This window comes from Scardinius erythrophthalmus (genome assembly GCF_964197995.2).
Source record: "Scardinius erythrophthalmus genome assembly, chromosome: 4".
Classification (NCBI taxonomy): domain Eukaryota; kingdom Metazoa; phylum Chordata; class Actinopteri; order Cypriniformes; family Leuciscidae; genus Scardinius; species Scardinius erythrophthalmus.
Window position 1 is genome coordinate 6,987,085 of NC_138224.1, and position 21,797 is coordinate 7,008,881.

Sequence of the window (21,797 nt, forward strand, 5' to 3'; positions counted from 1 at the left end):
TGCACATGAAGTGTGCCATTTGGGACAGGGCCATAGAGATGATTTATTTTGTAAAGGCTGTTAATAGAGTAATGTAACTAAACATCGCCATCCTGTGGTGAATTATGTGTTTCACACTGATACAACTTATTTTTAGGGACAAAAAAAAACTTTTTTTATCAATTCAAAATCGTGTCTCTGCAGTTAGAACAGGACATTATGTTAGAATAATCTAAAATATAACTGACTGAAAAAAATCCATTTTATTAATAAACAGAAAGGTAACAGAAATTGCAACATAAATAATCAGCTCCAAAATAGCAACTCCAAAATAGATAGAGGCAGTTAAACTTTATAAGTGAGTCTTGAGAAATAACATTTCAAAGCTGGAAAATGCATTGAGTCTTAGTTTTGGTGGAGAACATTTCAGAACGTCAGTTGTGCTGAAAAAAAAAAAAAAAACATGTACCAGATGTAAATTTTTCCATTAGCAATTTGCCTAAAAGATGGCTTTTGGTTACAACCAAATGACAACAAATTTATCTCAATCTTTAGATTGATGGAAAGCTGGCTTTTATTATAGACTGTGTGGCTGTTAAAACAAAAACAACCAGGACATAATTATAAAGAATATACACAACATAAGGCTGACATCTTTTGCCATTTTAATGACTATTAATTGACTATATTGATTGGGTGCATTTGCCTGTGAGGCACACTCAACTACATTAGAAACATTAAAGTCAACATTTTAAAACATGTAACATGCAAAACATCCAAAAATAATTATATGTATGTATATATTTGCATTATCCAGCATGTCAGTTACATGTTCTTGGAACTTTCTTTTTCTGGGAGATGTTCTGGAACACTTTTCCATCTGGCTGAGTTTTCAAAGTCAGTGAGAAAGGTCCGCTTATTTGTAACTTCTTTCCCATCTATAAGAGAACAATAGTAACATGAGCAGTCAGTAGATGACAGCAAAAAGTAGTGTAATATGCAGCCCATTGTTACTCCACTGCTCTTACCTCCTCCAAGAGTTTACTCATGGTTCCAGGATCATTTGGGTTGAATTTGGAGTCAGTTTTCACTTCAATCTTCAACAGCACTTTCATACGTGAGTGTGAGTCCTGGCCAGGGTCTCTGTATGTGGTAGTGGACTCTAAAGAGCAGTATAAAAGATGCAAAGTTAGGTTAGAATTTTTCTTTTAATATATATAATAAATCAAATCAGTCCAATTATGGATTATATATATTCTTGGACTAGGAAAATGTATTATATAAAATAATATTACTTTAGTTTTCAGACCATTTCTTCCAGAATAAGATAAACACATTATAAAAGGGCAAAAACATAAAAAAATCAGATGATAATTTATTTACTGATGTAGAATTTATTTATATAAAATCTGTTTAAACTGTTTTAATTATTCTTATTTATTTTTATTATTTTTATGTATTCTATGTAAAGCACTTTGAATTGCCATTGTGTATGAAATGTGCTATATAAATAAACTTGCCTTGCCTATAGAATGCAATATAGATTAAACACAAATGCATGCACGGCTTATAATTTACTTAAATGTATTTACTAATATTTATAAGATATTTTTACACTTTACACCACACCGATAAAAAGAACAAAAAACAATTACAAAAAGTATAGATGCCAATAGTCTGTCTACTTAATTTACTCATTCACTATACAACAAGAGCTTTTCAGATCTTTATTTTAGCGTAGCATACATACCATTGCACCTGAGAAAATGCACTAATCTATTCACGTAATAAGTTGCACAAAATTTTTAATTCTGTCTTAGTTACTTGTATGACACCTTCATAGACATTAGTTGAGTTAGACGCCATATTGCAGATGAATTTAATGGAGAAAAATTAGGCAGTGAGGGATAGGCAAACAATCCATACAATGGGCTAAAGGTCGCAGATCACATATTTTTCACAACTCACATCTTTTAAAACTGTTTCATGGAGGTTTGGTCGTTTTTTTTTTTTTTTTAGATGTTTCATCATCTAAACAATCAGGTTGTTGTTCAACAACAGTACAATTTATTGAACACACATTATTCTATTCCTCACAGCCTTGTTTTCATTCCTACCAGAAACTGGATATGGCGCTATCCTGACTTAGGTCTACTGAAAAAAACTTCTCAGAAGTATGGTTGACAGCAAAATAACTGCACAGAGGCTTGGAATGGCAAGAGGGTGAGCAAACTGCAAGTGGTGCTCACTGCAGAGCCATATGGGTCAAAGACTTTTTGACTATCTAGCCCAGCTCTGTGTAACTAAGAGGTGGAGCTTAAACCAGTTAGGTTTAGGGATAGGGCCATTGGCTCTGCAGTGAGCAACCCCTCAAATAATGACAATTTCAATTTTGAGTAAACTTCCTTTAACTGCAATTGGCGGTTTGCAACTCACCACTGCAGATGACTCCAGCGTGCTCTGAAAATCCACAGTCATGTGTTCCCCATCCCTGAAATGCACAGGTGCTCAGTGCTACCTCTTCCCCAGTACAGTTTACATTGTCCATCCATATTTGTCCTGATGTGGCTCCAAAAAAAGAACCACTGGTTAATTCTTTAATGTCCATCCATATTTGTCCTGACGTGGCTCCAAAAAAAGAACCACTGGTTAATTCTTTAATGTCCCCACAGCCCATCTCTCTACACACCACTGCAGCATCTGACAGATCCCAGTCATCATCACACACTGTTCCCCATGTTCCATTATGGAACACCTCCACTCTTCCGGAACAAGTGTCAGTGCCGTTAACCAACCTCACAAGGGCTAATGCAAAAGAAAACGAAACAGTAATGTCAAGCAATTACAATCATATTGACTGTTGTTAATTACAAACACTGACATAAATACAATACAAAACGCAGTTAATTTCAGTAGTTCACTTACACTGACAGGTGACTCCAGCATCTTCTGAATGATGACAGTTATGCGCTCCCCACTGTGGAAATCCACATTTGCTCAATGCATGCACAGTTCCAAAGCAGTTTACATCATCCATCCATATTGGTCCTGATCCTTGTCCAAAATAAGCTTCTCTCTTTGCCTCTCTAGCATCACCACATCCCACCTCTCTACACACCACTGCAGCATCTGACAGATCCCAGCCATCATCACACACTGTTCCCCATTTTCCATTATAGAGAACCTCCACTCGTCCAGAACAGGAGTTGACACCACTCACCAGCCTAGTTCTTACTGAGGAGACACATTAAAATGAAAAAAATAAAGTGTGATAATATTGAGCACGATTAGATATGCAATTAAACATACAGTATTGTAAAAGGTTTTTTACTCACGCTGACAGATGACTCCAGCATACAAGTCTTGTAGGCATGCGCTTTGTCCCGAATTGTCCAGTGAACTCACTGCGCATTCTGTCAGTGAGGATTCAGTCCCAACACATTTCGACTCATTTATCCATACTTGTCCTGAGCTCGGCCCAAAATATGCCGCTACCTTCACCTCTTTAGCCCCCCCACAGCCCAATTCTCTACACACCACATTTGCGTCTAACAAATCCCAGCCTTTGTAACACACCATTCCCCATATTCCAGAATGGAGAACCTGCACTCTCCCAGAACAGGAGCTGCTGCCATCAACTAGTCTGACTGAAGCAGCCTTGCTTAATGTGGAATTTTCCAGAACTGCTTGTCATGAGAGAAAAAGCATTGAGAATCACAAAAATGTAATGCAGTATGTAGAGCAAAAACTAAAAAGGTAGTTTATATGTACGAGCTGTGTTTGAGCTCTTACCTTGAAGTAAAATGAGCCATATGGTGCACAGCACTGCTGCTGAAAAGAAACTAAGAAAAATGATAACACTAAAAGATATATCAGAGTAACTGAGAACAATGAATGACTTCATTGGATTTGCACTGAATAATGTCCTGACATAAGTATCCCTAATAAGACGTGCATGCTTTATTACGTCTTCTGAAGCCGTGGTTCAAATAGTAGTTTCTTATAAAGCCAAATGAATTGGACCATTTTTGAGTCATAAGTGGCCCAATTGAACTGATTTATTTTATTTGATCAAAAAGCATGTTAAGCTGACAGATCAGTATTACCATTCTCTATATTGTCTAAATGAAAATTACTTGTATTACTACTAGACATATATTTTATAGAGAATCATACCTGAGAATCAATCACACTTTGAGATAACAATACATAAACATTAAATAAACATTAACATTTATTCTTTTAGCACAGAAATAGAAGCAGCAGAATAAAGTCAGAAAGTTCAAAATATGATAAGGGTTTAAACCTTTTGAAGTGTCCCATGTATGCTTCTGTATTCTTCCTCCCTCTGAAAGATAAGTTTGTATGTTGGCGATTTATAGTGTTTTTATCTAGAGGTACAACCTCCAGCCCATGTCTCCTCCCTTCAGACGACCCAGACCATCACTCCTTTTTAGTGTATTATTTTACATAGGATATAATTACAGCATTTACTCAACAGGTAAAGTAGTTAGTAATTTGCACTTGAGGAAGCAGTGACCCAAGGACGCAAACAGGTTAGGCATAAAATAAACCATGAGGTATTGATCACAATAGTTGCAATCACTCTGTCTCTCAGATATTATCACTTTCAACTCATTCTCCCTCTTATAAGGCTGGGGTTTTCTTCATTCTTTGGAACTGTCTGCATTGTTTGGTGTTCGCAGAAATTGTAATTTTGTTCAAACTTATACTCTTGCAAATAAATAGCACTTGCTTGGCACTACACAAAAGGCTGTTCATTGTTTGCATTTTGTTTGGTTGTTTAAATGAGTTGTTCCTTCCTAATTACTCTGTAAGGCCCCATTAACAAGATGCAAACGGTGAAGCTTTTGAATATTTACCTTTCAGAAATAATCTTGCATTATTTAGGACTGTCTGTCAAGCTCCAAAATGGACAACAAAGAAGCATCATAATAAGACGTGCGTGCTTTATTACATGTCTTCTGAAGCCGTGTCTCAAATAAAAGTCTAGTTTCTGTAATTGTGCATGTTACACCCTGTTGTTGTTTTTGAATAGTAATTGGCTGCTTTTCCTGCTAAATGCATGCACAGGTCTGTCTCAGTTCATTTACCCATTGCAAATGGTTAACAAAACAACTAAGGCCATGTTATGACTGCCAGAAAAAGAAAAAAAAATTCTAATTTTTTTTGCATATCCAGATTTTACCTAGATGGGGTTTGAAAGTCTGGACAACAACAAAAAAAAAAACACATGAAATTGTTTTTTTCAAATCCAATCCAAACCACATATGGACATAGTTTGAAATGCAATTCCAATCAGATGTGTCTCAGTCTGGATACTCTGGCTACTCAAATCAGAATTCAAACTGTCTTTTGCATCACTCTTAAAAGTAACACACAATGAAACCTGTGACGGAAATGGCGAAAATTATTCATACAGTGTTCAAGTGGTTTGTCCAAAAGATTTCAGCATTTTCTGCACTGTAACTCGACTGGGCACTTATTTGGAGAGCGAGATGATGCACCATTTTTCCTGCATCCGTTTTGAAAGCCTCGTCACATACATGGGTATGCCTACGTCGTTACCAAAGCAACCCATGCAGATAGGTTGGTTATGTTTGGACACACAAATCTTATTCGATCACCTGCAATTAATAGTGCAGACAGTCTGCCTGAAAATATCAGAGTTGAAAAAATAAAATTCTAATTTGCTTGAAGTCTGAACATATAGCCTAAGTGTACTGAAAATACTTTGGTGTGTTATTTATGACAAATAATGAGACACCAGCTCATCAAGCCTTGATGCTTCTCAACAGTACTATCATGACATGGGTGGAAAGATTCATTCTTGTTTCAAAAACAAAGCAACTGGAATAATTACCTAAATATGGTAACATGATACCATACCTAGAGTACCATGGTAACAGCAGTCACAACATGGACACTCATCAGGAAATTATCACCCTGATAACCAAGGCAAATTATTCAGTTTGTAACTCTACAATGGTATCTGATTCGTGTTTTAAATGAAATAGAATGGAATTAAATCAAATTAATTATTGTTAACTACACTAATTACATTTGTGCAATTATAAAAGTCCAGACAGGTTCATATATGTACAATATCGGATATATCAAGATTACTGTATATATTACATGTAAATGTTGGTTAGCAAGTTAGGATATGACACAAAGATACTTTCTCAGAATCTAAACACAAATATGTATCGTCATTAGGAAAGCAAAAATTGCAGGGATATTATATGAAGCACTGCCATGGATGAAAAACTTACATAAGATAATTATTAATAATATTTATAAAAGGTCAGATTGTATATATATATATATATATATATATAATTTTTTTTATATATTATTTATATATATATATATATATATATGTGTGTGTGTATGTATGTATGTATGTATAAAAGTTTGTAGCATTCAATTTCCTATTAGATTATCCTTGTTTTCTTCTCTGCATGCCAGCAATGACCTGAGAAACCAACATCATTGTACATTTTTATTGTGGAAAATATTAAATTCAAAATTAAACCGTTTTAAAGTTGTGCTAAAGTCTTACCAAAATGTCAGGGTGCAATTCCTTTTGCCTTTTTGAAGACTTTTCCATCTGCCTGAGTTTTCAATGATAAAGTTCCATTTATTCGCAGCTTCTTCATCTATGAGATCCAAATGAAGATAAATACAAAAAGCCAACAGTACCATGAGCAGACAGTAGATGCAAAAAGTAGTGAAGGATGCAGCACTGCTCTCACCTCCTCTGAAAGTTTATTTATGATTCCAGAATCATTTGGGTCGACTCCAAGTTCAGCCTTCACTGTAATCTTCAACAGGACTTTAATATCTGAGTGAATGTGAGAAAGTTAAAAAAAAAAAAATTTCTTTCTCAAATAATTGTGCTCAATGGACCATTTTCACATTTCCAGGGTTCTCAAACACTGAAGTCTTCATAGTTTGTTTAACGTCTGGTGAACGGAAACTACAATAAAAATAATTAGCAAAGTAGCAAAAGAAAAATTGATTGCGTCAGTAAGAAGAGAGAAAGATGTCAAATTTGCCTCAGCCATTGCAGCGTTAACCATTTTTCTCTAATTTAATGCCAAGGTAATAAAACAGTATAGTTGTGTAATGCATGCCTACATGTAGCCTACTTTAAAAAATTTAAAGTCGACATGAAATGGAATTTGCGATAGTCTTTTCTTTCTTATTGTAACGTATATCCGGCTTCTCTAAAAAAAAAAAAAAAAAAAAAATGGCGGGGCTTGATTTTGAACTGATTGGATGGTTAGATCATTGTGGTTTGCTATTGGTGGATCTCATGTGAGTGACAGGTTGTCTCGCCCTCACGCCAGTAAGCAAATCATCAGAGAAGAGATGAGATGTCGCTGCAAGAGGGAGGGGAAGTTATTTTGATTCAAAATATGAGGGTACAAGCACTAAAAAAAATACTGCAATATTTCATCAAACATAAGAATGTTCCCTTTTGATTTCATGCTGACTTTAAAAATGAAAACATAAAAAAAACTTACGAAAGTGCATCGTCACAGTTTGTGAAAAGGGCCCATTATATCACTCGCTGACATTAAAAAAATCGGCACTCACATCCACAAATGACTCCGGCATTTTTCTGGGCACAGCTGGTTGGACTTCTGTTATATGAACAGCTCATCAATGTAGACTCATTCCCAAAACAGTTTACATTATTCATCCATACTGTTCCTGAACCCTTTCCATAATAAGCAGAACTCTTTACTTCCAAAACTGCTCCACAGCCCAGTTCTCTACACACCACTGCAGCATCTGACAGATCCCAGCCATCATCACACACTGTTCCCCACTGTCTATATTGGAGAACCTCCACTCGCCCAGAACAGGAGCTGGTGCTGTTGACCAGCCTGACGATATCTAATGCTCAGACAAAGGAAGGGAGATTATATATATATTCAGTTTGAGTTTGAGCTTAACACGAATCATTTTAGTATTATATTGACTACATTCAATGCAAGGGATGTAAAGCACGCTGTTCATTTTTTAATATTAGGAACAAGGCTGCAGTTTGAACTCACTCTGACAAATGACTCCTGCATCTTTCTCATGTCCACAGCTGCCTTTTCCCCATCCACTTGATTTACAATCTTGCAGTCTTGATTCAGTGTTAGAACATTGTAAATCACTTAGCCATACAGGTCCTGATCCTTGACCAAAATAAGCAGCACTCTTTGCCTCTATCACATTCCCACAGCCCATCTCTCTACACACCACTGCAGCATCTGACAGATCCCAGCCATTATCACACACTGTTCCCCATGTTCCATTATAGAGAACCTCCACTCGTCCAGAACAGGAGTTTCTTCCATTAATGAGTCTGATAGTAGCTTAATGTCACATAAATGAAAGCAAAGAAACATGTGAAATAATTAAATACATATTTAGGATGTTTTCTCCCTTTACAATGCCTAATAACTGTACTTCATTTTCAGTTCAGTCCCACACTGCTATAAACTCTTTTTTACATAAATAACAATGAGAGTGTAAAAAGTTAGAAAAGCAGTGGATTTTACTTACAGTAACAGATGACTCCTGCATCCTTTGAATGGTCATACATTCCATATTTACGTGATTCACAGGCGCTCAGTGTGGCCTCATTTCCAACACAGTTTACATCGCCCATAAATATCTGTCCTGCACCTTGTCCAAAATAAGCAGCACTCTTTGCTTCTACAGCATCCCCACATCCCACCTCTCTACACACCACTGCAGCATCTGACAGATCCCAGCCATCATCACACACTGTTCCCCACTGACCGTTTTTGAAAACCTCCACTCGTCCAGAACAAGAAGTGCTGCCATTAGCCAGTCTAATGTTAGCTAATGCCCACAAAAACAAGAGTGGATCAAATATGATGACTCAAAGTTTACATGCTTAGATTAACATACTGTTTATTTTGTGTACAAGGTTTTGTACTCACGCTGACATGAGACTCCAGCATCCTTCTCATGTCCACAGGTGTTTTGCCCCCATCCCTGTGAATTACAGTTTCTCAGTGTAGAGTCAGTGGCGCACTGTAACCCACTTAGCCATACTGGTCCTGATCCCTGTCCAAAATAAGCAGCACTCTTTGCCTCTATAACATCTCCACAGCCCAATTCTTTACACACCACTGCGGCACGTGCAGAATCCCAGCCATCATCACACACTGTTCCCCATCGGCCATCAAAGAAAACCTCCACTCTCCCAGAACAAGAGTTAGTGCCATTCACCAGCTTAATAAGACCTAAGTCAGAGTAAAGGAAAACAAACAAGCAAACGTATTAGGATTGTTTACCCAATGGATTCAGACATGATGTTTTTTTACTCACTTTACAGTGACAATATTTTCTCTTCAGTTCATAATCTCATGTGGTCTTACATGCATGGCAATGGAAGCAACATACACAAAGCTGTTAATTTCATTAAAATGACTTACCCTGACAGATGACTCCAGCATCCTTTGAATGCGAAGTGTACACTCCTAATTTTTTTAACTCACAGGCACCGAGTGTGGCCTCATTTCCAATACAGTTGACATCATCCAACCATACTGGTCCCCAACCTTGTCCGAAATAAGCAGCACTCTTTGCCTCTACAGCATCCCCACATCCCATCTCTCTACACACCACTGCAGCATCTGACAGATCCCAGCCATTATCCGACACTGTTCCCCACTGAATGTTTTGCCAAAGATAATAGAAAATATCCACTCTTCCAGAACAAGCGTTGATGCCATCTGAAAACTTAACTTTGCCTGAATAATATCATGAGAGCTGTTGTCAGTGAATTATATCTGATGCGCTTTCTCAGATTCATGCACAGATAAGCTAATAAAATATTATGGATTATTTACAACCAAATTTCTATAACGTAAATGGACCAAATCCCATCCACTGGGATTATGTTGGTAGTTTTGTCTCAAATGTATGATTGACAGCAAAACTATTAATTTAACTATAAATTTAAGCACACACACATACATAAAATATTTAGTACTCACGGTGACAGGCAACTCCAGCATCCTTCTCATGTCCACATGAGTTTTGTCCCCATTCCTTTAAACTGCAGTGTCTCAGTGTCGATTCAGTGTTAGAACACTGCACATCACTTAGCCATACGGGCCCTAGTCCCTGGCCAAAATAACCACCGCTCCTTTGCTCGAAAACTTCGCCACAGCCCATTTCTTTACACACCACTGCAGCATCTGACAGATCCCAGCCATCATTGCACACTGTTCCCCACTGACCGTCATGGAGAACCTCCACTCGTCCAGAACAGGAGTGACTGCCATTCACCAATCTGACGAGGGCTAATTTCCACACAGAGCAGTCAGAATTTTGACATAACATAACATAACATAAATATGAGAAACAGTGATTAGTATTTTGAATTGTTTCACAGTACAAATATCTAAAAATTCTTAAATGAAGACTTGGAAGCAAAATTCCTTAAGGTATTGCTGACTTTACACTTAAAAAATTTGAATTAATAAAAAATAAATTATTTAAAGGGAGAACGAGTTTTATGTTTCTTACCCCATTGGCAGATATTTGCACTATTTTAACCATAATTTTTATGAATTTTTCAGAAAACAAGACTTTACATCTTGTGTCATTTTGCTTTTTGAATAAATGTATCTTTAAGAATGTTTAGATATTTTACTGAAAAACTAGACAATATTTTTTTGCAGTAAACTTACAATGACAGATGACTCCAGCATCCTTTGAATGGTCACAGTTAAACTCTCCCGCTTTCTTAAATCCACAAATTCTCAGCGTAGACTCATTTCCAAAACACGTCACACCACTTATAAATACTTGTCCTGATCCTTGTCCGAAATAAGCAGCACTCTTTGCCTCTACAGCATCCCCACAGCCCATATCTCTACACACCACTGCAGCATCTGACAGATCCCAGCCATCATCACACACTGTTCCCCACTGACCGTTATAGAAAAGCTCCACTCGCCCAGAACAGGAGTTGTTGCCATTTACCAGTCTGATTGATTCAGACGTACTTGAAATGGTTTTGCCTAGAACTTCATGTAACAGAAAAAAGTACAAAATGTTAAAAATACTAGCCCTGTCCCTAAAAATGTTGCTTGACCGTGCTTGTTCGTGTTAGCGTTACTACTTACTCAGAAATGGAATGAGCCACACAGAGCCTGACATTGTTGCTGAACAGTCCTCAACTTCAACAAATAAATTCTAAAAAATAAAACAAACTCTACAAATTAGCTTGACACAAAATAACATGAACCAGTTTTGATATTCACATAAACTCCGCAATCATCACACCTGCTTTTTGTTGTTCTGTTTCTAAACTGGCAAGTCAAAAAAACAATGTATGACTAGTTAAATGTCACTCCCATGTTCCCTCCTACTCCATGTTAGGAAGTAGAGTTGTGATTGAGGTTTAAAGTGGTTGAATCTGTTTGGCTCTGGTTCCTCCCACCGACTGACTTCAAAACACTTTTACTTTCTTAAGTCCATGCAGGTGCAATCAAACTTGTCTCACATGAGCATGACATCAAAAAGCAAATGCAAGTTATTAATCTTTGAAACCCAAATGAAGATATTTTTAATAAAATCTGAGATTTCAGTCCCTTCATTGACAGTCCACATAACTACCATATTGAAGCTTCAAAAGGTTCATAAAGAGATTGTAAAATTAATCCATATGAATCCAGCAGTTTGGTCCAAATGTTCTGAAGAGACACGATCATACGGAGCCCCTAAAGGGACATGAAGGAAAGCAAAAAGCAAATTGCAAATAGCTCAAAAGGTTTTGCGAGCAAATGCAGTTTCTCAGGGGAAAATCATCATTGACTTATTATTTTTCCTTCCATCTTTATTTTTTCCACCATCATGTCCCTTTAACGGCTCTGTATGATCGCTTTATATGATAAACAGATTTAATTTTAGGCTTTGTTGCAACTGGCCTGGCTGAAATGAAGTGAAGCCTGTGTTTCATGCATTGTGCTGCTTTGAGTAATATTCAAATTACATCTTGAATCTATGTGTTTATTTGCTTTATTAAGTAAGTAACTTTGCATCCAGTCTTTAATTTGACCACTAATCCCTCGTGATCCCAGCTCTTAAATGTAGGCCCTAAATGTAATTTATGCTGAAGCAGCTTTTTTTCTGTCCATTTACAAAGAATCTGTAGGATCTTTTATCTTGTGACATCTCTTCTCAATGTGTTTGTGCTGCATGTTCATCTGTGTGATCAAGTGCAGTTACATTAGCACGAAATTATGCAGTTACAATGACAAAAATAAAATCTTCAAACCTATGAGACAAATTTGAGGTGGCATTGATGAAAAATGCATGAGAAAATTCATGTATGGCAAAAGGTATTGCAAATCTGTATTTGTGTGCAAGTGATCCATATTTAATAGAGCATATTCTTGAGAAGAAACTTAAAAAGAGTGCAATGACTAATGCATCTGCCCACATACTCTATCCTTCCATGCACTTAAATAAATTATATAGAGGGAGAGATTATAGTTCCATGAACAGTAAAGATATATTAAAACGTTTGACACTTACCTGCATATACTTATACTATTACACCTGAAACTGTTGCTGTGTTCCGCCTCATGGTACTAATCTTGTCTGTGTTTTCAAGAATAAATTTACCAAATGGCCCCTCCCAGTCTATGGCCCACCTCCATATAATGAAGGCATATGCATGTAGTCAACAATCAATCAGGTCCGTCTGAGTTCACAATGTTTGTCTACTTCATCTCTGTTGAGTAAAAAAACCAATGAGTATAATTTTCCCATGAACAAAAATGCAGTCTTACCTAATGAAAAACAGATGCTGAGATATACCTGTATTTACACGTAAAAGCACTTCAAATTTTCTGGTCAGGCTTTCTCAAGCCAACATCAAGTTTGTCTTGACAAACTTTTTTTTTATCTAGTTTGTTATTTTACGCTTAGAAAATATTATGTAACCTTTTTGAGAATACATTATGCTGTTATATTTGCAAAATATAGAATATAGAGAGTATATAGAAAGGCCTGGAAGTTTTTGTCTTTAGGATCTGATTTAATAACCAGATTTTCATGTAACTAATAACCACCGTGAACTTAAAATTGCAAAGAGCCTCAACAGTAGAGACCTCAGCTACTTTATTATTGTGGTGTGTTGTTTTGTTAATGGATAAATTACTGCATAATTGGCTTGAGTAGGACAAACTTAAATTAAACTAATTAGTTCAGTCAAATTAACTTTTATGAGTATTTAGCACTTACTTTTTCTTTCAAGTTCACATAACTGATATATTTTAAGTAAACTGAACTGTTTCATTGTTTTGAGTTTTATGAAATTATTTATTTTAATTTAGACAAACTTAAGTTTAACTGAAACCGGCTGGGATGTCTATTTCCCAGCATGCTTTGCCGATGGCACTCGAAAGGGAGAGTAAATGCTAAAATTAAGTGTAATATAATGTTGCTTTTTTTGTGTAAGATTAATGTTCAGTGTGAGATTTAGTAGTGATTAATGTTTTGTTATGCTAATTTAGAAGAATTTTTGTTAACGTTGGCTTACCATCATGGTGACAAGTGGTGCATGCAGCTTGATTTGAGAGCAAATAATCCCTTTATATTGTTGTGCTCATACAACAAGTGCTTCTGTATAACATGCTATTGCTAATATGTTAACAAATTAGTATGTTAATAGATTAGCTTTTAAAAGCTAACTAAATTTATACTAATAAAAGTGTTCACATTGAGATTACATGAAAGTTTTAAGTTAATTGTATGAATTAATGTACTCATACATTTTAATTGTTCTTAACTTGAAATGTTTAAGTACAAAATAAAAATCTGCTAGTTCTGCTTACTTAAACAACTTATTCAGGTTTACAGTGTACTTCATAGATTTGAATTATATTAATTGAATGGACTTAGCACTATTAACTTTATTTACCCAAGTTATCTTAACAATAAGTTATTGAGTTACTTGGACACAAATAAAAAAAATGTTATGCTTAAATTGTTTGGGTTAATAAACTTAAATGATTTAAGGCAATCGGTTTGAGTTGAACTAACTCATCAGGTTTTACAGTGTACAACTACTGTACTAAATGTAAATGTGTCTGTTTTTGTCCCAGAAATGTGCAGATTTCACATAGGCCTACTCCCAAATATGTTATTTAACATGCACCTATATTTCTGACTTTAGTCATTCCAAAAAACATTGTTCAATCAATCATACTTTTTTTAATATGTTGAGTATAATGTTGAAATTATTAAAAATAGTTCAAGATATCAATATTGACTGTTGTAAATATAGGCATAGTTCCAGATTAATGGATTCTTTTTTTTTTATAAAACTTCTTAAACTTTGTATTTGCTTTGAATATAATTGAGGCATACCTAATGTGAAATCCACACTATTTGGCTGCTTTGAATATTATTCAAACAACATGTAAGGGTTTTAGAATGATTTGCTTTGCTGAATAAATAATGCAAAGTACCTTGAATCTGGCCATGTGCAGTCATATCATGTCTGCCAATTTTAGGCTACAAATGTATTTTTTAGTAACTTTCAGCTTTTGTTATATCAGAACTATACATACAGAACTCTGTTTTAAAAAAAAAATTAATGCACTAATTATGCTGTTAGCACTGAACAAAAACTGCGGCGTTTTGAGCAGAGTTCTGCATATTCACAAATCATCTCATTATAACAAACAATTATGTAAATAAAAAAATTAATTGTACATTCAGCTTCATTAATTCTAACATAACTTTGTGAGATTGCGATGACTAAAATGAGTATGTTTTTTAGTGATTACCAAGGGAGTGCTCTTTGGGCCAGGTCAAACCCAGCATTCAATATGATTTTTCCAGTTAAAATGAACAGTAGTTTGTGAACATAGACGCTTTAATAACAAATAATTTATCTGAAGCATTTATGCTGGGATGTGTAGGTTGTGCAGTGACACGTAACCTGAAACTATTTCAAGGAAATCTATTTAAATGTGTTTTTAAAGAGGAAGCACATCTTAGCCTTACCCTGGAGTTGGTTCAACCTCCACCTATGCTGTTACTATAACCATTCAGATGCCAGTTGGACTAATAAAGTTAATGCTTAAACTCCAGATTGATTCTCATTTAGATCTCATTTAATGTGGCTTGGTAAAAATAAATGAATACATTGAGGGAATATCCATGACAAATAATTGTGTATAAATATTTTTTACAGTCAGGGTTTTGGACCTGTAAATTGCTGAAGGTCATATTTTTACATCCTCAGGTTGGCAGTATCTTTTTAGCTCTCATAATGCTTTATTTTTATGCTTCTGTGTTCAGCTTTGTTTTAAGTACAGGGAAGTTTTTTTTTGTTTTAGCTTAAAACAATAGATTCTAGATTTATTTAAAAGAAACACTTGACTACGATCTAAAGGCTTCACTAAATTGATGAAAAAGATCCCTCAGTTTCCCCTCACCCAAACTGCATTGTAGGACGGTTTGCCACCTTAAGTTCCTACAGCGAGGCACACTGTTCCACGATCAGTTCCACAACTGAGTCTGTAGGACATCAGTCCATATCATCCTAGACTCACGGCGAGGAGACGGATGTCTTGAGTACCCCGTGAACTGGGAGGGCTACGGCCCAAAGGAACGATCATGGGTACCTCGGGATAACATCCTGGACCTGATATTACTCACAGTATTCCATACAAACAATCCAGAACGTCCTGCTCCCTGAGGTAGAGGCTGTCCTCGTCACCCTCCAGCTCGGTCATCAGGAGGGGGGTACTGTCACGGACTCTCTCAACACACCATCTGCACCAGGTCCTACAACTACACCCATCCGGTCCCAGTCACCCGAATACTGATCAGCCTCACCGGTAACTTTTAGCACGAACTGGTTAAATACTCATGATTCCCACACATCCTCATCCGCTCTCATCAGTCTCTACTGGAGAGTGTACCTACCGGACTCGTCCCATCAGGTGTCTACTGTCCCGCAGCATAGACTCCGTGTACTGCCTGTATCATCTTCATCCATCTGTGTAAACCTGCAAATGTATTCAGGTAAGTGTGACTGTCAGTTGGATTGCTTTGAACTGTGACTCACCTGATCGTTTTCCTGTTCTGTTCCAACAATCTGTGAATAAATCATCCATTACTGCCAAATCCCTTTTATCGTTCTCTGTTACATGACAATAACATTTGATATAAGCATTTCACAGATTCCTATGTGCACAAATATTTATAAAAATATACTGTCAGTACATCAGAGGAGAACCGTCAGGGCTCCTATTGTAAAAAATGCTGAACGCTGATAAAATAGCTAGCGCTATTCGCTATGGAAACCGCAAGCAACATTAATGAGGACATCATTGCTAAATTATCCACGCCGTTTTCACGATTCATTTTTAAAGGAAAGCAGCAATTAATTGGCAAAGGTAGACCTACACCAGAGCTTAATTACGATACCCCTGGATGACAGCATCAATCAAGAAGCTAAAGCTTACTGCTGGAATTGTTTGCTGTTTGGGTAAGTTATTTAAAATCGAATAGGTTACATGATATCTAATAGGTTATTCTAGCCGCCATATATATATATATAAAATTGTTAAAAAACCTCTCTGAAGAAGGTAGCATTCCTCTCTTGGTGGTCTAAATGTTTTCTTTGTATTTCAGGGTAGAATGTTGTGCACGTGTATCAGGCATATCCAACACTAGGTCCTTGTCAACCTGTAAAGTCATCCGCAGGGTGGAAGATCACAGCCAAATCTGATGAGAAATATGGACAAATTCATCAGTGCAAACATTTTAAAATTTTTAATTAAACAAAAAGTGAGGATGCATTTCAGAATAGGCTATATTATTATTCATAGCCCTAAAATTGGTTGTAGTGATAAATCTGGCCAGTAGATGGCTGTATATAAATATCAAGGCTATGTTTTACAAAATCCTTGGGCTTGGACATGAGTACATCTAAAAAAATAAAATAAAAATAAAAACCTTCTTGAGACATCCATGAAATCTCAGTGTAGGCCAAACCAAACTTCTCTACAATCTTTGCTGATGATCTTTAAAGGAACACTCCACCGTTTTTTGAAATAGGGCTTATTCACCTTCTTTCCTACATTTAGATAGGTGGGCAAATGCATTTTTGTCTCAGTGCATGCATTGTGTTTTAGTTTGACAGGGTCGGCGCTAGCTTAGCTTAGCATAATGAATGGAATCCTTTGTTGCCAGCTAGCATGTCCTGAGTAAAAGTGATATAAAAAATTTAAAAAACCCACCTAATTACTTCTTGTGGCCTGCTTATTCACGACGAGTACAAATAGCGATGCAGATTAACACTAGGCGATTTCCTAGGCAGATATTGACTTATATATTAAGGACTATATTAGGGGGAAGCACAGGCAAAGCACTGCTACTTCAGCGTGATATCTCTGCGCCCAAGTAGCAGTGCTTCGCCTATGCTTCCCCCTAATATAGTCCCAAGTCAATATCTGCCTAGGAAATCGCCTAGTGTTAATCTGCATCACTATTTGTACTCGTTGTGAATACGCAGGCCACAAGAAGTAATTAGGTGGGGTTTTTTTTATATTACTATTACTCAGGACATGCTAGCTGGCAACAAAGGATTCCATCCATTATGCTAAGCTAAGCTAGCGCCGACCCTGTCAAACTAAAACACAATGCATGCACTGAGACAAAAATGCATTTGCCCACCTATCTAAATGTAGGAAAGAAGGTGAATAAGCCCTATTTCAAAAAACGGTGGAGTGTTCCTTTAACACTAATACCCATTTTTAAGACAGTATAATCTAGTAAATAGTTCCTTTGTTTTGCAGACTTCAGGATTTTGAACATTATTTCACTTTTTAATTTAGTAAATAGTGCATCCCTTATAGTCTTAGACCCAATCACACAGTACAGACAGACACAATGCGGACAATCACCAGATTAAAAATTTACGTCACTTTTCAGACATTTCATAACTCAAAACACTGATTGAACATGTTCAATCGGCGTAAACAAGCCCCGACCAAACCCAACTAAGTGCCATTGCCATTGGTCTGGGTAATTCTATATTTAATTTTTTTAAATAAAAACAAAGCATATGTTTAATTGTTTCAAATAAAAACAAAGCAAATATGTTTAATTGTTTCAAATAAAAACTAAGTATGTGGGAATATTTACCCAATATATTTATTAGTAACGGTAGGCTACTGAAGGCGTCCGTCCTGAGCCATTAATCTTAATTTCCCACCGACCACATGGGCCTGTGCTGGTCGGGTCAGAAGTTTGCTCAATGTAATGTTGTTTAAATCCTGGTAAGCATGAGGCAAAGTTCTCAATTCTTAGAGATTTATTCGAATCCAAAAGCTGGACAAGCAAGCCAAGCAGTATCAGTAATTGGCAGCAGGTTCAACACACTTCAATTCTCACTCGACACCTTTTAAAGGTAACAACATGTGGACTACAGCGCCATCTCCTGACAAAAACAACACTGTCCGTCTCCCTGTCTTCAGATAACACAACCGTCAGCCAGCGAAGCGAACTGTCCTAACTGGTGGTGTCCGCAGACGCAGTAGTAGTGCCCAAATCACCCGAGACCCGCTCAGAAACTATGCCCCGTGCGGATCACGTAAAACTTCTTCTGCGTTCAGTCCTAGACGTAAGCAAGAGCCGGTTCGGATAGCGCGACTGCGGTTCCAGACGAGAAAAACACGTGAACCCGGTTCTAGTGCGGCAGTGTTTATAATGCAACGTTATTGAACTTTAGCCTTAATTGTAGTGGGATGAGAATTTGTGCCATTCTGATACTAATGAAAGTTTGTCTTGCTCTGTGAACCGTTTGCAGGTGCTCTATTCAAGAATAACATCATTCTTCAAGGGATTAATGCCTCAACACTGCATGAGCACCTTAGCCTAAAAACCACAACAAAATCCATCCTATGTTCATCTATCTCAAATATTTTTCATATTACCGTGTGCAGTATCACTACTGTAGCTTAATACATTTTACATTTAGTCATCTGAAGGATCTAATAGTTGTTCGCAGGTTGAGGTGGCTTTCAATCCATTATGTGGCAGGTCATTAAAGAGAGAGTGCCTCAGATTCCAATGATTTATCACGTGCTTGTAATTGCAGCAGGGGTGTGATAAATAAATACAGACCCTCATAAATAAGCTTGTTTGAAATTGCAGATTGTTGTTCGGTCAGCTATATCTTTGGGGAATGAAAACATAAATCAAGTGTCTATCCATCTTAGGAAGAACAATAAAACGTAGGATACTACACAACCAGATGAAGCTGTGCAGTGTGCATATTGGTTTCAAAAGTGGATCGGGTCTACAAAGTTAATAGTTGCTGTTGTTTAACTTTTTTTTACATGACAGACACATTCAAGGTCAGCTGAGTTGAAATATGTTATTTTTATTTTCTCATATTATTTTCATTTATTTTTGGCTCCATTATTTTACGTAATGCGCAATTTTCAGGATCCAATCAGTTCCAATAAATAAAAAACACATTCCGCCATGCATATTTCTGATTTCAGAATATTAAATGAAATGGGTTGCAAGCAACAATTCACAATTATGAATTATATATTGTTATTATACATTCATTTTTTAGAAAGTAGTCATATTTTTCTTTTCTTTTTTTCTTTTAAGTGACAATATTTATAGAATCAATGTACAATTACAATTATCTGCCAGTGAAGCATTCAATAGGAAAAGAGTTTAGAAACCTATAATGAATTAAACCCCATGGAGTCTACAATCAGTGTAACATTTCTAACGGGTTATTAATAGAAAAACAATTTACAGAATACATAGTAAACAAGGCATATATATACAATTTTTTTATACATAATATTTTAATCAGTAATCAAATAAAACTGAATGTCTACAAACATCAAAGAGATACAATTCAACAATCTCATATCATAAATCTCTTGACTTTGTTTTACTTTGCATAACTACTGGAAAAAAATCACAAGTCATTCAGAGTCATGCAACAATCAAAGAATGCAAATATTTAAATGATGCTCTACCTAAACATTTGCAGTATTTTGTCTTTTTTTTTTTTTTTTTTTGTCTATAAAACATTGACTGGTTTCTTCCTTATAAACTGATCTAAACTCAAGACACTGCAGCAAGTAATACAAAAGTCCAGGCAAAGGAAATTCACAATGCTTTTTATTTCAACGGGCTTGTCTTTGCGGTCTGGGCAAAAGACGATTGGCAAGCAGACATGCGAGGGCTATACCTGCCACCTGTATGAAAGCAAGGCCCAGGACTGTTGCTGCAATGTGAAAGACGTTGTCATTTACCAAGCTGAAGACTTTGCGGAAACAACCGTGAGCATGAATCCCTGCTAGCTCGATGTTCCTGCCTCCATTCTCTGGCAACGGTCTGTTACGGCAGCCTTTGCGTTTTATGCAGCAACTGTCTGGTAAAGACACAGCGGAGGAATCATTCCCCAAACTTCCTGTTAAGTACACAGCATCTTGGATAGCCCAATCGGACATTAGCCAATCACGCCAGCCCTCAGCGCCACAGCACTCTAGCGCCCTCTGAAGGCTGTCAAGCGCGTCTGCGCGGCCCTCGTCTTCTCCATAGTCCAATACAGCTTTCTGAAGTCCGCTACGGAAACCTTCAGCGATGTCCTCTCTGTAGAAGAGCCCTGAGAGACCCGCCGATAGTCCACCTATGAGTGTGACCAACTGGAAGACGCCATACACCCGTAGAAGGTAAGGAAGGTTGGCAGCCACTCCCAAGCATCCTAAAAAACCCCAGGCGGTCACAGAAGCACCTGTGCCTAACAAGATGATGGGCGCGTTAGGGTAGCGGTTCGCTGATAGTAGCATGTAGTCGGATAACGAAGCCTGCGCCCATATGCCCAGGGTGAAGATCGCAAGGCCTGCTGCCCAAAAAAGGAAGCTGAAAATCAGGAGTGCAAGGCGCAGCAAGGGCATGACTCCCACCGCCCGGCAGCACGGTGGGGCAGCTCCAACTGCAGGCACAGGGGGCGCCAGCGAGGCCTCTGAGCACAGCGATAATGAAAGACGCTGCTGCTGGTCAGCGTAATCTCGGGAGGGAGAGAGCAGATAGCCAGGGAGTGCTGAAGGCCGACGGGAAACAGAGGATGGAGCCGGTCGTAGAGGAGAAGACAGTCTTTGAGTAGCGTGCAACTCTCGCTCCCACTCCTTTGGACGGCAGGGACTTGCCCGAGCTGGCAGCGAGTCGTAAGGCGGTGCAGGGCTCATGGCCCCGTCTTTATCTACCACCATTTCACTCTCTCTCTTTTACTCCTCCCTTTGTTTCTCCTCTCTTGAATAGGTCCTTCCTCATCACTCCCTCCTGTGCTTTATGGCTGGTCATCAACCCACCAGCGCCTATTCACACCCTATTTCACCATAAATCGTCTTTGGATGAACGCATGGCACGCTTATCTTCGTCTGCAGCTTTTCCGCCCTCTCTCTGCAGAATTTCGATGTTTATTTGCAACATTTCTTACACTCTCTTGCTGCTGCAGTGGCCGTCTGCCTGTACTGCGTCTCTGACAATATGTGGGGGGAGGGGGGGTTGGTGATTATAAGGCTATGATGCTGTTAACCCACACCACCCTGATCTCCTTCTGCTGGTGCAGGAGCCCCCGCTCAGGATCATAAATGTCTGTTCTGATTGATGTGTGGCCATAATAGGCTTTTAATAATCTAATGTCTTTGCAACACTGATATTGATTAGTTTTTAGATTGAATCTTATA

General features: G+C 37.4%; 3 protein-coding genes across 3 annotated transcripts; all 3 read right to left on the reverse strand.

Moving 5' to 3' along the window:
* Positions 1 to 224: 224 nt before the first annotated feature.
* Positions 225 to 8,477, reverse strand: LOC308690200 (scavenger receptor cysteine-rich domain-containing protein DMBT1-like; the record flags this gene model as incomplete). The annotated part of the gene is made up of 7 exons (XM_081364537.1): positions 225 to 917; positions 1,008 to 1,141; positions 2,416 to 2,784; positions 2,905 to 3,213; positions 3,315 to 3,662; positions 8,070 to 8,368; positions 8,473 to 8,477. The coding sequence occupies 7 exons, from the start codon at positions 8,475 to 8,477 to the stop codon at positions 801 to 803; spliced, it is 1,581 nt and encodes a 526-aa protein (XP_081220663.1). The 3' UTR covers positions 225 to 800.
* Positions 8,478 to 8,560: 83 nt separating this feature from the next.
* On the reverse strand, positions 8,561 to 11,205 carry LOC308690201 (scavenger receptor cysteine-rich domain-containing protein DMBT1-like; the record flags this gene model as incomplete). The annotated part of the gene is made up of 6 exons (XM_081364538.1): positions 8,561 to 8,871; positions 8,973 to 9,278; positions 9,471 to 9,788; positions 10,035 to 10,343; positions 10,734 to 11,072; positions 11,172 to 11,205. 6 exons carry the CDS (start codon positions 11,203 to 11,205, stop codon positions 8,561 to 8,563), a joined length of 1,617 nt encoding a protein of 538 aa, XP_081220664.1.
* An 8,924-nt stretch (positions 11,206 to 20,129) lies between these two features.
* LOC308690055 (tetraspanin-7-like) lies at positions 20,130 to 21,395 on the reverse strand. Its single transcript, XM_081364289.1, has one exon. It carries the CDS (start codon positions 21,318 to 21,320, stop codon positions 20,232 to 20,234), a length of 1,089 nt encoding a protein of 362 aa, XP_081220415.1. The 5' UTR covers positions 21,321 to 21,395; the 3' UTR covers positions 20,130 to 20,231.
* Positions 21,396 to 21,797: the final 402 nt, after the last annotated feature.